At 37.8% G+C, this 15368-nt stretch overlaps 2 protein-coding genes across 35 annotated transcripts in view; one reads left to right on the forward strand and one right to left on the reverse strand.

Annotated features, from left to right (window-relative positions):
• The window catches only part of SLC4A10 (solute carrier family 4 member 10), a 428088-nt gene extending 425463 nt beyond the window's left edge, over positions 1–2625 (forward strand). For all 34 annotated transcript variants that reach the window (XM_085001241.1, XM_085001266.1, XM_085001254.1 and 31 more), the window contains one exon: positions 530–2625. In XM_085001241.1, coding sequence (XP_084857367.1) covers positions 530–596 — 67 coding nt within the window. In that variant the 3' untranslated portion in view covers positions 597–2625. The remainder of the gene's footprint in view (positions 1–529) is intronic.
• Positions 2626–9387: 6762 nt separating this feature from the next.
• Positions 9388–15368, reverse strand: part of DPP4 (dipeptidyl peptidase 4) — a gene marked incomplete at its 5' end in the record, with an annotated part of 81213 nt that continues 75232 nt past the window's right edge. Inside the window, 3 exon segments of the mRNA NM_214257.1 lie at positions 9388–9588; positions 11184–11257; positions 11522–11594. Coding sequence (NP_999422.1) covers positions 9487–9588; positions 11184–11257; positions 11522–11594 — 249 coding nt within the window.

Below are 15368 nucleotides of genomic sequence, written 5' to 3' on the forward strand. Positions count from 1 at the left end.
GCAGGGTGACGGCCTCCTGCAGACCTGCAAAAGTGTGTCCATCCTACTGACAACAGCGCAGTTCTCACCAAAGATCAGAATCCAGTCTGTGCAAACAGGATGTGCCCCTTGCAACAGGGCCCAGAAATACCTACTGTGACATCTTGTTTGTGTCATTCATAGTGTCAGTGCTATCTTAAGACAGGGCCATGACTGGCATTTTCAACAATCATCAGTGATTCATTTGCCCAGATGAGGACCATGGGTATAAATTGTGCATGCTTTTGGAACTGTTTTTTTAAAAATGTCTGGTTTGGGGTTTTTAGTTTCTGTTTTTTGAATTTCCCCTTATATTGCAGTTCTTGGTTTCTATCTCACTGAGTGCAGAGGGTTTTAATTGTTGCTGTCTATCTGTGCTTCGCAGCATGAAAGAGCAATGCCTAAGGGCCCTTGTGGTGCTTTGGGGTTGATGGGTTTTGTGTCTGAGCAAGCAGATCTCCCAATAGCCACGCTGGATTGAAATAATACATTTCTCTTTTTTCCCCTGTAGCATTGAAAGCCGAAAAGAGAAGAAAGCTGACTCAGGGAAAGGTGTTGACAGGGAGACTTGTCTATGACTTGATCTTCAATTTATTTTTTACATATATATGAGAAGAGTGCCACGATTATTAATAAAACTGCTTTGATCATGTATTATAAATTCTGTCTTTCATCCCAAATCCACCTTCATACTGTAAGTAGTGCAATATTTGTTTCATTTCTGTGTTTAAACTTCTGAACAGTGAGACACCCTCGTGAGCATATGCAACAACTAATGCAAGAATCTCTGTGTTCCTTGCTGTATTTTAGACATTTGTAAACACTAGATTCTCATTGTCAGTTTTATGAGAGCAATAGCTTTCTTAAAGAGATAAGTCATATTTACCTAGTTTGTATTTTCCTACTTAGGAACATGAAGATACCTGATAATTTCATTCAGAAGAATTTTGAAAGGTAGACTTACTTCTTTTTATTTTTTATAGCTTAGCATTAGTGACTTAATTCAAAAGACCCAAATCAAAAAGTTAGTTTGAAAGCATTTTTAAAAATTGTATTTATGCATTTCCTTGATTTAATATGATACATTTAATACTTAAGAATTTATATGAAACTAAAACTTAAAGTCATTTGAAAAAATATATATGGAAACCTGTTCACAACTTGTTTAAAAGAATCAGATACTAATGCAAAGAGTCAAGTAGTATTTGCTTAAAATTCGAGTTGTGGTTACATGATCAAATACCAGGCTTGTATGAAATGCTTTAGAAAAACTTTGTAAGTTTTGTGAGATTTTCAATATAAACCTTTATCAGAAATATGCTGTTAAATTTATCTCCATTGACAACAAGCGTTTTCCAAATAAACCTATTATATACATACTCGTGGAATGCCACAAGATGAGTCATTGTACATGAAATTCCACCCCTGTACAGCTATTCCACTGCTAAAGGTCACATACTGCTTAATGCTGCTTCTGAGTCATGTTCTAATGTTAGACTGACAGGTCTTCAATTGTCATTTTTTTCTGCAAATCTCTTTTCCATTTTTTAATTAAATGCATGTTGTAGAAAAATAATCTTTTAAATGAAAATTTCAGATTCTGTTTGAGCAGCTTCTGTAGATATTTCAGTCCATATGAAATAATCCATCTTTACTAAGTTTATACAAGAGGAAGGAAAGTTAAGGATTTTTGAGCCTTACTAAACGAACAGTATCTTATTTCACTTTACATAAATGTGGATTAATAACGACAAAAATCTCATAGTGCTCGTTCCTAAGAATGACGAATTGTCATCAACCTTATCAACTTCAGTGTCCAATTTTACAATAATTCAGAGCCCTGTGGCTTTTCAAAACTATTAATTACATATTCTAAGTGTAAGTGCACATGAAAACTGAAAAAAAAAATCCTCTTGTAATTAAGTTTATGAAGGAAAAACAACAACAACAAAGCCTCCAATAGGTTCAACATTTTGATGCCTTCTGTAAAATTCCCCTCATAATCTTTCAAGGAGCCATTTCTTTTATGGAACATAAGCCTAAAAAATATAAGAAGAGTTTGCAGTTAATAAAGTCTGTTTATAAATGCCAAGGGAAAATAGAAACTTTCCATTCCAAATGTATCACCTTTGTGTATTTTATAATACAGATACTACATGTAAACATTCCCATTGTTTTATGATTTAGACTAGCTGTACGTGCCAGTTAGTCTCAAAGGCAGCCTCCTAATGTTTCAATATATTAATAACTTCTGTTTAAAATGATCATAGTGAATTAACACCTTCACGTGATCACCTATTTGAATGAACACTCATATCCGATAAAATTCTGTATTTCTGAGTATTTTTATAGTCATTTTGTTCTTGTGTGAATTTTAATGCTATCCCTATGTTAATCCTAATATTTTGAAATCATATAAAATATAAGAAAAATGTAGTGTTATGTATTTCCTCCTAATTTCAGATTCCTGGTCAAAATTACTGAATGTAATTTATTGCAAAGTTTAAGTAATGTGTAAATGTGACTAGGATATTGTGTTTTTCACAACTAAGAAATGTTACGTGGAAATAAATATTTATCCTAAGTAATTTCCTTGCACATTTTAAATCATGATGCAGTGTCTGGTCTTTTTTCCTTAGTGTTAATCAGTAAATCATTGTAGAACGTTTTGATTGTTTGAACATAGTGTTTAAATTTAGACATTCCCCTGATGTTAAAAAAACTTGATGATATAGACATTTCAAGCGTATTCAAACAATCTGAATTTTATGAACTATGATGAGAACTATATTAGGATGTATCTCTTCATTTTCTGAGAGACCAGTGACTTAGATACAGATGATATTGTAGCCATGACTAGTAAAAGCTTCCAAATCATTAGCAGGATTTCCCATTATTTGAATGCCTTAGACTTCTGTTTTTACCCCTCTTGGGAAAAGCATTTCCTAAAACTTGTCTCCTCCCTGTTTGTCGATACATGAGATGGGACCATTATTCTTTTGTAGCCATCCAAATATGTTACGGAGGGAATTGCCATCAGAACTTTCATGTACTGGTTAGTATTTTCTCTTGACTCCTGAATTTACTTTGTCGTTGCTGTCATTTAACAGCCTTCAATATTGGAAAGTTTTTTTCTAATATAATTTGAGTATCTCTTTGGTGTAGATTAGCCTGATAGAAATTCTCCACTGATGATTCACTAGCAACTTGTATTTCAATACAATCCCTAGATCTTTTAGGATTTTTCTTGGCTCTTGAAGTTATGACTCATTATTTTTTTAATCTACACTGATCTATCTCTCTGTTTAACTTTAGCCTGTTTGCTGCTAGGTATGGAACTATTTTCCTATCATTGCAAGATTTCTCTCCAAATTTTCCAGTATCTCTCACTAGCTCTCATACAGTCATGCAATGCAATGAAATGAGATTACAACCATTTGAAAATTTTACGAGAGTAATTTGTATAATAGGGTAATTCTCTAAATAGCGACTTTGAGAGGCTACTTATAATCAATCTTCTTGAGGAAACCCAATATTCAAGGACTACTGGTAATACTTCGGGAGAGCTCTTTGGATGTCTTCCTTAGGAAACTATAATTCATGGACACAACTGTCACTACTCCACTTGCTTCAGTTTCTGTTTGTGCATTGGCCTCTACTTTTGTGCTGGAACTTTGAAAATTGGACTGGGATCCTTGCTTTTAAGGACAGGGTCTACATATAACTATAACATAAATGTGATTTATATTGAGTTTGTTGTATGATGAAAGCAGTGAACAACTCAAGGATGGAACTTTGGGTAGGGCAGAGTTTGAAGAAAATGTTATATAAAATATAGCATATGAATTAGGATGGAAATGGGGAAGAAAACTGCAAAGACTCTCAAACATGTTAGCATTGAAAAAATAAAAAAGTAAACATATGTGGTATATAGGAGCTGGACATTTGCTCTGTGGCATATTTGGAACCCAGCAAACAGCCTAATATGGCAGTGTGTCAAGAGAGTGGTGGAGATCTGTATGAAAAGGTAGACAAACAAATTGGAGACATTATTAATGATGTTAAGTTCTATATTAAGATATTTCAAATTTATTCATTAAGACTTTTGAGTAACGGAGAGGTATGCATTTGGGGAAAGATTAGTCTGGCAGCATAGTAGAAAATACAGTGGGGAAAAGTGGAATTATTTCCTTAGGGAGCCTGTAGCCAGGATGGCTCTCAGAGACTCTAACCAAAATCTCTGTGAGTGGTCTATAAACTTTGATCATGACTGAAACCAACCAGGCTCAAGCATACGCCTTAGGCACTTAATAAATAGCTCCAAGCACAATAGCTTTATTATAAAGCCTTTCACATAGAGCATTCCTCTATATAATGTTTTGGATTGTATATGAAGATAATGTTCAGAAAAACATAGTGTCAGTAGTAGTCCTTAGACAATTAAAGAAATATAACTGTAGAACGAAAATTAGCAAATGTTTGGCTCCTTTGAGTCCAAAACCAGCCTTCCTCCTGCTTTCCTTTTCATTCTACTCATCTCATCCACTTCCCATTGACTTAACTTTGGATCTAGGTACTCCTGCCTTCTGGTGTGTGTTGAGTCATAGATTTCTTCAAATTGTTTCTTCCATTTGTTTACAAACTCCTTAAAAGTAAGGATAGTGTTTCTTTCCTTCCTTCTTCCTAACTCTACAGAGCCTAGTGCTTTGCTCTTTATTCTGCCAATAAAGGCTGTAGAAGAGAATTGTAAAGTAAAATATATGAGGATACAGCTTCTAGGTTTATTAGGAATGATTAAAGCTCCGTAAAGGATTCTCACTGACATGGAAGCATTGGAACAGGATGCTTATTGAGCACCTTCATGTGCCCAACACCTGCAAACACAAGGCACCTATGGGAAACCAGAGTAATTTATGTAATCATCAAACCAGGCATAGTATATACATCTTCACAGCAATGCAACTGTTACAGGAGGTAGGTATTTTGGTATTTATTTCAATTTAAGAAAGTGGGGTTCAAAGAGGCTAAGTTATGTTCTTTAAAAGGTTCCTCACTGTGAATGTTGATGCTGAGATTCTAACCCACATCCATCTAACCTCGGCTGGGGTGCACTGGAGTCTCCAGCAGGAGGTGAGATGTGACTTAACTTATTCTTGCTCGTGCAACTAGAATTGGGAAAAGTAGTATTTCCTCTTAGTATATCACTTTTTCTATTATCATTCACCTATGATTAGTGCTGAAAACCAATTCTACTCAATGAAATGCTTTTCTTGCTCATGAGTCACAAATATCATGACTTTTCCAATCAGGAGAAACTGATTGGAATAATTAGAGTTTTGGTTGTTTAATAGGTCACACCTTTCAAAACACATGCATTTTCAATACTGTGACAAACTTGGGGTGATTGTTCAGGGGAAAGATAACATAGATAAAAATTTTGGTTGAGTTTGTTGAAGTTTAAATTCTGTAATTCCAGAAAAGATACACTTATCAATTTAGAAGTAAGAAAATTATATTTATTTTTATTAATTCAAAGTCTTCAGTTTAAATGTTAATATTGTCACAGAAAGGTGACATTCAGAGAGATGATAAATTTCTACTAAGCATGACATTGGTCTTACTAATACCATTCTCTGAGCCTTTCCTATGGCTCAGTGACATTATGCTTTATTACTCACATTCATCTCTCATTCTCAACCACATATATCCCTCAGACATACTGATTATACACGCCAAATCTTTGAAGGTGTATGTAAAAAATGTCTTTGGATACTGCTGAAAGAACTGTCTTAAAGTTGGAGTTCTCTTTACTCTGAAAAAAAGGCCATTATTGTGTTTTGGCATTTTTTTTTCCTTTAGACCTTATTGATTCTTAAATATTGTATAAATCTAATAGTTTTAGAAATTGAAATTCTCACATCAACTTAGAGCAAAGGCAATACATGTCAAGTGGTAAAACTGGTAGTTTCAGTGACCACCTGTGAATAAGAAACCCTCAGAATGTGGAGTTCCCATTGTGGCTCAGTGGATTAAGGACCCAGCATAGTTTCTGTGAGGATGTGGGTTCAATTCCTAGTCTCACTCAGTGGGTTAAGGATCTAGAGTTAGTGCCAAGCAAGCTACGGCATTGGTCACAGATGCACCTCAGATGCAGTATAACTATGGCTATGGGGTAGGCCTCAGCTGCAACTCCAGTTTGACCCCTAGCCTAGAAACTTCCATATGCCACAGGTGCAGCCATTAAAAGGAAAGAAAGAAAGAAAGAAAGACAGACTCAGAATGACATACAACCTGATGAGATAATTGATCTTCACAGTTGTGGCTCTGAGTCATCAGCATGCATTGAATTATGGTCTATGCCTGTTATTTAAGAAAGCATGGAGGGGGACTTCCCACTGCGGTGAAGTGGGTTAAGGATCCAGAGTTGTCACTGAAGTGGCTCGAGTCACTGCTGTGGCTGGAATTTGAGCCCTGGCCTCCTGGGATCTTACGTATGTTCTGGGTTTGGCCAAAAAAAAAAAAAAAAAGCAAGCATAGAGGTATGTAACCATTTTTAGCAAGGTTTCCAACAACAACAACAAGAGTTTGAAAATAATTTTTAAAGTGATTTTCTAAAAATCTTGATCAAAACTTAAAAGAAGAAACGCTATATCCATAGAATGGATGTGAACATTTCTCCCTTCCTCTGGCGTGTGTGGTCCCAGGCACTAGTGCGCTTTAACAGGTTGTTTTATGAAAGGAATCTCAGTATCCAGTTGCCTGCTAAAGCTGCAACAAAGACAGGCAAGTCAGCACATCTTACTGGTATGTCTAGTTCCTGTGTATTTCAAACCTACTCTCAGATTAATTCTAATTTATGTCAATTTTTTAACACTTACTTTCCCAATAAACTAATTTAAAGCTCTTACTGGAGAGTAAAACTTGTCCTATGAGGGTCAGATGAAATCTATTTTTAACTTCAAACACATCATCGCCGTTTGCCACCCTCATTATATGAAAGGTATGTGCTGGGATTTTGTATTACCTCTGGGCTCCAGAAAAAACATTGCACATGTTTAGAAACTAAGGAAGTAAAACGTTCTTAAGTTTTATTTATTTATTTTTTGTCTTTTCTAGGGCCGCACCCACAGCATATGGAGGTTCCCAGGCTAGGGGTCTAATCAGAGCTGTAGTCACTGACCTGAGAGCCATGGCAACTCAGGATCTGAGCTGTGTCTGTGACCTACACTACAGCTCACGGCAATGCCAGATCCTGAACCCACTGAGCCAGGCCCAGGGATCGAACCTGAAACCTCTTGGTTCCTAGTCAGATTTGTTAACCACTGAGCCCTGACGGGAACTCCAGTTAAGTTTTAATATTGTACAATAGTTGTGCAATATCAGATGTTATACAGTGGTCTTAATATCTGTATAGTATCTGATGTCATACATCTACTATTGTAAAATGGTCTTATTAAGATCTGAACAATATCTGATATTGCACTACATCTGGTTTCAATTAGAATAAAAGGAGAATTTCTATTTAATTTGCTTTTCTGATTACTAATTCAGTCCAGAATGCCAACATATGATCTATGATTGCTGTTTCTGGATACAGAACTCTGCAAAGATTGGTCCAACTACTCCTCATGATGATTGAACTCTGTTATTAGAATTATGACAAGAGCCCTATAGGGTTGAAAGTTGGCTTATAGTTCCAATAGATGAGTGAGAATTGAGACGTAATAAAGAATGTCATGCTCTGAAAACAAGTTTAAACTGAACTTCATAATCCTCTGTCTGTTCTTAATGCATGATTCACCAGTCTCATGAATTGATAGATTATTTTCCTATTCTTCCATTTTGGGATTTTTACATTGTAGCTCATTCTGTCTGGGATAACTGTTTCCAGCTATGTTTGAATTCATAAAATCAATTTTTTTAATGAGGCAATTTTGCAAATAACTGCACAAAAATAGTGTGTTCTCAGTCATCTAGAAATTACTTTGCTAGGCTAAATTCAGCATCTTAAATCTATGGTTTCATTAATGTAGTTATGTCAACCAAACATAATTAGTCAAAGACTTAAGTCATTGACTTGACCTTTTTTGGTAATTTTTACAGAGCCATCACAGCTACCAAGATGATGTTGTTGATATTTAATATTATGAACCTCATCATAGTTCCCTAGAATAAAAGTATAAATTACATATGATGTAAATTATCACAATTATTTTAAGTTAATTTCTCAAAGACTTATTATATAACAGAAATTGTCTATGTATTAGCTAAAAACCCTCTGAAGTGCTTAATTTAGCACATTTCTATGTATCTATCACTTACAAAAACTGAATCCTCTCCATGTTTACAAGGCAGTTTGGGATAACAAGCAAAATAAACAAAAGCCTTTCTGGGTAAACGTGTCCATATGCCAATGTAGTTTAGGTCTGATTCAAGACACAAAACTCATTACATCTGAAAAAATGAAGGCACGTTTATTACTGACCAGTAGAAAATCCACAGTCTATAGAATGGGAATCATAATAATACATATATTTGTAGCTTATTTTCAATTTTTTAAAAACAAGTTCAAGGAAGTTAAAATATTCCTTTAATTAGATGCTCAAAGAAATGAAATAAGAAAAACTGATGCAAAGACTCCTTCAAGTTAAGATTTGCAATACAAATATTTTCATCTCTTAACAGGGCAAGCTGATGTGTTCACATCTCAGTTCCAAGCTGCCTCTCTCACTAGGAAACATCAGTATTTTTAAAGCACATTTACAATGCTTTCCCATCACCCTTGCTGTGTTTTTGTAGCACCTATAGCCATAACTGGCACCTGGGGGCCCTGCATTGTTGGCAGTTTCCCTCTCATTTCTTTGGAGTCTATTCAACTGCTGTGGTTTTACTCAGAAGTCAGTGTTTTGCATATATGATTTCCTGAGACTGAATTGTCTTTCTCGGAAAACTGTGCCAGTCTGGCTGTGAACAGCTCTCCCCCGGGAGCTGACGGGTCAGCATGCTTGGGCTAGGGTTCACAGCCTCCCACTGCTAGCTTCTCTCCCTACCCCCTCTTTTCTTACCCCTGTTTCAGTGACATCACTGCCCAAATCCTGCCATTCTTTTAAAAAAGAGAACAAGATTTGGACTAGTCCAGTTAGAAAAAAAGGCTGCCTAGGGAACTTCTGCAAAGCTCCCATAAAAATAGTTCTTATTTGTTGTTTCACCAACTGATGTGGAAATGTTATTAAGTAATAAAGCCAGACTGAGTAATTCAAACTTCTGTAAGGTAATAATCTGTTGTGAAAACGGAAGTCCCTATTTAGGGTTATAGATAGGAAATTTGGGAACAAAAGTAACCTTGCATTTCTTGATTTGAGTGTATTTTTTTTTTTTTTAAGATCATCATCTTGACAGTGCAGTTTGGAGATAATGAGAGCAAAAGTGGCTTTTCGTAAGCTTTAAATGGCATGCTGTTTCAAGGTGCTAGGGTAGAGAGAAGCATTGTTTTAGAAAATGGCTCATGTGCGTATATATATGTTGATGTGCCATGTTGCTGGCAATCCCATGGTCTTCATCTGTATACCACTGGAGAGAAAAAGAAAAAGATCAGAATTAGGAGGTCTGTTGTCTTTTTTTTTTTTTAAATCCAAATGAGTTCTCATGAGCACACATGGAATCAAACAGGCTGTTTTAATTCCTCAATCAGTTTATAAACTAAAACGTGATCAAAGAGGGTTTCTAATCCACACCTCCCGCCACCCACCAAGAGCTTTTCCCGGTAGGTAGTTCTGTCCTGCAGGAGTCTCTGATCATCCTTTGCAGCTGCTAAGGCAACTCACTGTGAATCTGCCTTCACTGCATAGTGTTTTAAGGATATATATGCTATAATTAAAATATCCAAGTCCATTTTCAAATTTGATGCAAAGGATACTTAGAACCACATCATGCATAGGAGGGGATGTTTTAGCCCATGAAGTCCACTAGGTTTTATTGCTATTAAGTGTTAAAGTGATCTTACACTTTAAGACCATAAGATTAAACTATTAAAATAAATGAGTTTTTAAAAGCAATGTTTCCTAATATAGATCACCAAAGAAGTAGAAAAACCTATTTCAATATTCCATAGATATATTCGGCATAAGTGAAGTCAAAAGTCAAGTGTATTATTTGCAAACACTTAAGAGGTTTCACTGGAATTTTTTATCTGTATGTCTGACATTTATGTAGGAAGACTTGATGACCCACAAGTCTTTATCAACCCACACCACATTAAATCAATGGGAAGTCACTGCCAGGCAAACATATATTATGGAGCCATAAATAAACTTTCAACAATGGCTCAATTAAGGTATCATGTCTTTTCTTTGAATAGTGGAAAAATAAATCTCAACCTCTTGTAAGAATCTGACCTAAAAAATATATGCCAGGACTTTTTGGTATCAAATGACTGTCCCACTTTTATACAGCAGGCACTATTTAACTGAGCATGGAGCAAAGTGTATATGTTAAGAGAGAGTGAGGAAAAGCAGGCTTTTTAAGCTAACACAGACAAGAAAGCACTTAGAAAAATATTCAGAGAAATACACACATAATATTTTTTCTTCTTCATCTGAAAAGGTCTAGTGCAGAAAATGATTTTGATTTAATACCAAGAAACATCCTCTGAAATGGCAGTGACAGCATTAGCCATTTCCAACTTTATAAAACCAGCCTAATTGCTTATTACCTGTGGTTGTTCAACAGAAGATAACATGGAAATTGAAAAAATGGAAGTGTGCTGATTGTTAATATCCCACTGTTGTTAGAAGGACTGGTAACACATACTAGACAGAAATGGATTTTCATATTTCAGCTGAGCTATTATCATGCTGGTTTCACTTTAGAATTACTCTGCCACACGTTCACTGAGTAAGTACGCTTGAATCAAAATAGAGACAGAACAATCACAGGACTAGAAGAGCATCAATTTGATACTCCCAGAAGATGCAGTCTTGTGCTTCTCAACCCCCAACCCTATAATGCAGAACATGACTCTGTTTGTAAGGCTCAAGGATACCACTTCTTCAAGTTTGTTTACTTCCATCCCTGTCTCCTGGGGCCTCTGTGTGGAGAAGTGGCCCCGAGAGGAGAATCAGAACTCATCACCAAGTTCCCTCCCCTTGCCCAAAGTTTTGCTATACCATTGTCTGGAAATCCACTCCAGCATCCACCAGGGCTTTAGAGAGCTGAGCCGACTGCTGAAAATGAACGTTATCTGCAGGAAGAGAAAAGAAACATAAAGTAACTAATAGCTGCTCCAGCTTTCTGGAAGGAAGGGTGGGAAACGCACAAGAAGAAAGGGACTGTTTGAAGTTCTAGGGCCCCGCAGCCCATTTAGCCCAAGACAAGTGAGTTGTGGAAAGCAACACTGTTTTATTGAAGTAAATGTAACAGTCTTGCCCCTCATGCTTTTGTTTTGTCAGTAGTGAAATTGCAAACCTGTCTGTGATACTAAAAAGTCTAATTAACTGAAACTCACCATCTGCTGTTCCATGAATAAGGAGGTACTCAACTTGTTTAAAATTTTCAGCTCTGCTCATGACTGTTGAATTCTGGAATTGGGAAAAAGAATGTCATTATTCAAAAAAAGATCTGCCATAAACTGATTTTTCACTTCAGTTTACAAAATAAAATGTTTTCAGCTGGGGCCCCCTTTGATACAAAATATAGCAAACCGATATTCAAGCAAATGCTGTCTCCATGCATGGCAGAATGCACAGCACGCCCTGTGCCTGGGAGACAGGACTGGGAAGGGAGAATGCCACATCTTCCCTGCACATGCAGCAAGAGGGCACCTGCCACCCAGGCTGCATGCGAACCCTCTTGACTCCCAGATCCCAGATTGCCTGTGTCCTATGCATTAGCACAGGGCAGAGTCTCATATTAGCAATGTATGTTCCATGGGCTTATGCTGTAGTTCAGCCAAAAAGTGTATTGCCATGGCAACCGTGTGTCACATGGTGCCATACATGCTACATTTCAAAGAGCCTGTACATAGCATTTGCAACTAAACATACTCTGCAATATGTCATATGAACTTTGGTCCACATTACTAAGGCTCTGCATGAGAAGCAAGTATTACCTTTTTGGGAACAGATGTTTAAAACCTAGGCAAGCGTAACATGTGGGAGGGGAAAGGGATGAAAAGATCAAGTATGGCCTTAGAAAATCAGTGGGTGGTTGTTGTCTGCCTCATTCTGTGTTGAGGAATATGCTGCTATTGGATCAAGCCAGGGATTAGGAGAAAAAAAACGGGGAGGTCCGCTTTTTGGAGACTGCTTGGTGACCTTAGGTAGAATGAGTGTGGGGTGTTGGATGAAAAAGCTTGGAAACTATGGAACTGGTCATCTGATCTTAATCTGGGGATGTTTGCAAAGTTGGGAGGAAGGTAAAAATGTTATAGACATTGTAGTGACTTTGGGAGGCTGTGAACTGGAGTCTGCTCCTCTTGTCTCATCATGAGTTGGGCAGAGGAAGGGCCAGTAGCCTCATGGGTTTAAAATCAGCCAGTCTGTCCTGCAGCACCTTGGTGAATCAAAGTCAACCTTATAAGAGGCAAGGCTTGTATTTTACAGATATTTTTGTAGCTAGTACCAGCTTACTGGTATTACTAGTTTTCATGGGAAACCTGAAGGTCTGGCAGGAAGGGGATGGGGCTAAGGCCTGACTATTTGTATTCTAGTCGCAGCTTCAATATCAGTGATGCCTAGCCTTGTGCTGTTTGAAATGGAAGGAAGATTAATTCCTCTTACTCTTACAGAAGCAGGAATCAAGAGGTGTGGATTTTTTTTTTTAGGGTTAAATTATTGATGCTGATATGAAAATGCTATAACACAGTACTTCTGGGGGAAAAAAAAAGATTTTCTATCTAAAACTTTCAGGACAGAGTCCTTCAATGTGTTTGTATTGACTGAGGCTCCCAAGGTGATTTTTGTCCCAGAAAGCTCAGTACAAAAGCTCTCCCACTCCTGAGTAGGCTGGGTCCCACTTATATGCACTTGTATGTCATTTCTGACTGAGAATTTAACTGTAAATTTTCAGAAAGTTTCATAAACACCTAGGACTTATTAAAAGTTGTATTTTTATTTTACTTTATTTTAAAGAAACATGTTATCTGGGGAGGTGTCCCAGATAATTCCTTCCACCCATCCATCTATCCATCCATCCATCCCAACATTACCTTATTCACTCTTTTATCCATTCATTCATTTTTTTCAAGTTAATCTATATTTGCTATATACCCAACTAGACTATAAGATCCATGAGAAAAAGAATTTGTCTATATTGTTTATTATTGTGAGCATCTAATGCTAAAGTGCATATTTGAGTGCTAAATATCAATTAAAGGAATAAATCAAAGAAATTTAAGCACTTATTTTGTACTGTTCACTATATTCGGTCCTGGTTTTACAGAGGCAAATGGGAACAGCTAGGGTAGGTGGCATAAAATGTTCTCATTCTGAAATTTACCGAGATCTGTTTTGCCCACTTTCAATCCATGCACCATGCCATTAGTAATAACAGCTGACGTTTACTGTGTACTCTGTGCCAGTCACTCTGCTAAGCATCTTAAAGGATTTATAAAAGCACTGCTCCACTTAATCCTCCTGACATTCCTGCGAGCTAGGTCTATAGCAATCCCGCTTTCTAAGTGGAGACACCGACATTCAGACGTGAAACAGTGCACAGGTTACATCTTGAGGAGGCGGCAGAGCTGGACACAAACTCTGAAGCAGAACCTTTTTTACCCCTCATGCTGCACTGAGTCTCCACTAAAATTCCAAGTTGCTCATGATGGGATCTTTTGGCAACAACATGGTGAAAAAGAAATTGTTATTGAACTGTCCTGGGATTTGTAGTCCACAAACACACTGGGTATTCTCTGCCCTCTTGCGTTCTCACGCCTTCTTAGACTGCATTCACTGGAAGAGAGCTGGCTTACCCAGCCCTGCAAGATTTGCGAAGCATGTTTTTGGACTGTGCGGCTGACGCCGAGCCTAATGCAATTGAATCCTGAGCGATTTTCTGCCCTAGAGAGAGGAAAGGGTCAAAACAATCCCCTGAAAGGCCAGTGTAGGATTCAAAGTTGGCGGCAGCAGAGGCTGGGGTGGCACACTGACAGTCAACAGTCTGAGCCCCAGGCCCTGGAGCCCTGTCCAGGTCTTCCAGAGCCGTCCTTTCTGCGGCTGCGCGGCTGTTTCCTCCCCCTTGTTTCTCCCCACGTGAAATCTAGCTCTTCGCTTGTGAAGCCAGTCAACTCGAACACCTCGATCTGACCCAAATATACAGCTGTGTCACCTCCCCTCGCTTCCTAAAGCCTCCCAGGCCTTCCTTGCTTGGCGGCGTGAACAGCAAAAGCTGCTCCACAACCTCCCTGAGCCATAAAACTGAGAAATGTCATTGAAACACAGAGTAATAGTTAGGAGACATATAAATACGCAGGACAGTTAGCAAGGAATGTGATAACTACTGGAGTTTGGACCAAAACAGTTTCTGGCTGCCTTTTTTTTTTCTTAAATGGAGTGAATACAGGCTGAAAGAAGACAATTTTTATAAACAAGTAAAACCCTGAGCCTAAGATAAATGTTGTGATGTACACACTGTAGCTGTGATGAACTAGACATGGTGAGAAATGCAACATACTGAGAAAAAGACGAAAACTGTGATAAAAGTGTCATGATGCAAATTGTTTTACATTAACAATATTACACTACAAAGAAAGAAAGACAAATACTTTAATGCAGCAAGAGAAAAATAAAACAAAAGCTTCCCCTGCAACTACCAGAAAAGTGTGTCATTTCCAACACACATGTCCCCCTGCTCGCTGGGAGAAGCCTCAACAGGGACCTCTCAGTGCGAGGGAGCCAGGCAGCCGCAGGCATACACCCACTTTAAGGCTCTCGGGCTGCTGAGAACATCCTCCCCCACCACCCCTCCCCGGAAAGATGCAGTTGTATCACCTGGCCTCTGAAACCATGATCATTCCTTACTGGACTGAGCATCCTGGCTTCACAATCGAGAAAGGCTCTTGACAGTCCGCTGTATGGCATACTTTAACCCATGAAAGGCAACAGCCAAAGCCAGAGAAAGAAATGCTTGCATTAATTTAGGGGAGGATTAATGGCCAGAAATAATTTAATTGTGCTAGTTCAACCCACCAAAATAGGATAATCCCCATTTGCCTATCGATGGAAACAGAATTAAAAAAGGAAATGGATGACTAAGTTAGAAGCCGAATAGTCTGTCACCAACTACTAAAAAGGAAGCTTAGAGTGATACATGGGCAAGGATGCAATGGTGGTGCAGTTGGCACTCTCCCGGGGCTA

Source organism: Sus scrofa, chromosome 15 (assembly GCF_054392235.1).
Source record: "Sus scrofa isolate SSC_HxYL_T2T_F1_AM1 chromosome 15, Sscrofa_HxYL_maternal_Yorkshire_Landrace_v2.0, whole genome shotgun sequence".
NCBI classification, from domain to species: domain Eukaryota; kingdom Metazoa; phylum Chordata; class Mammalia; order Artiodactyla; family Suidae; genus Sus; species Sus scrofa.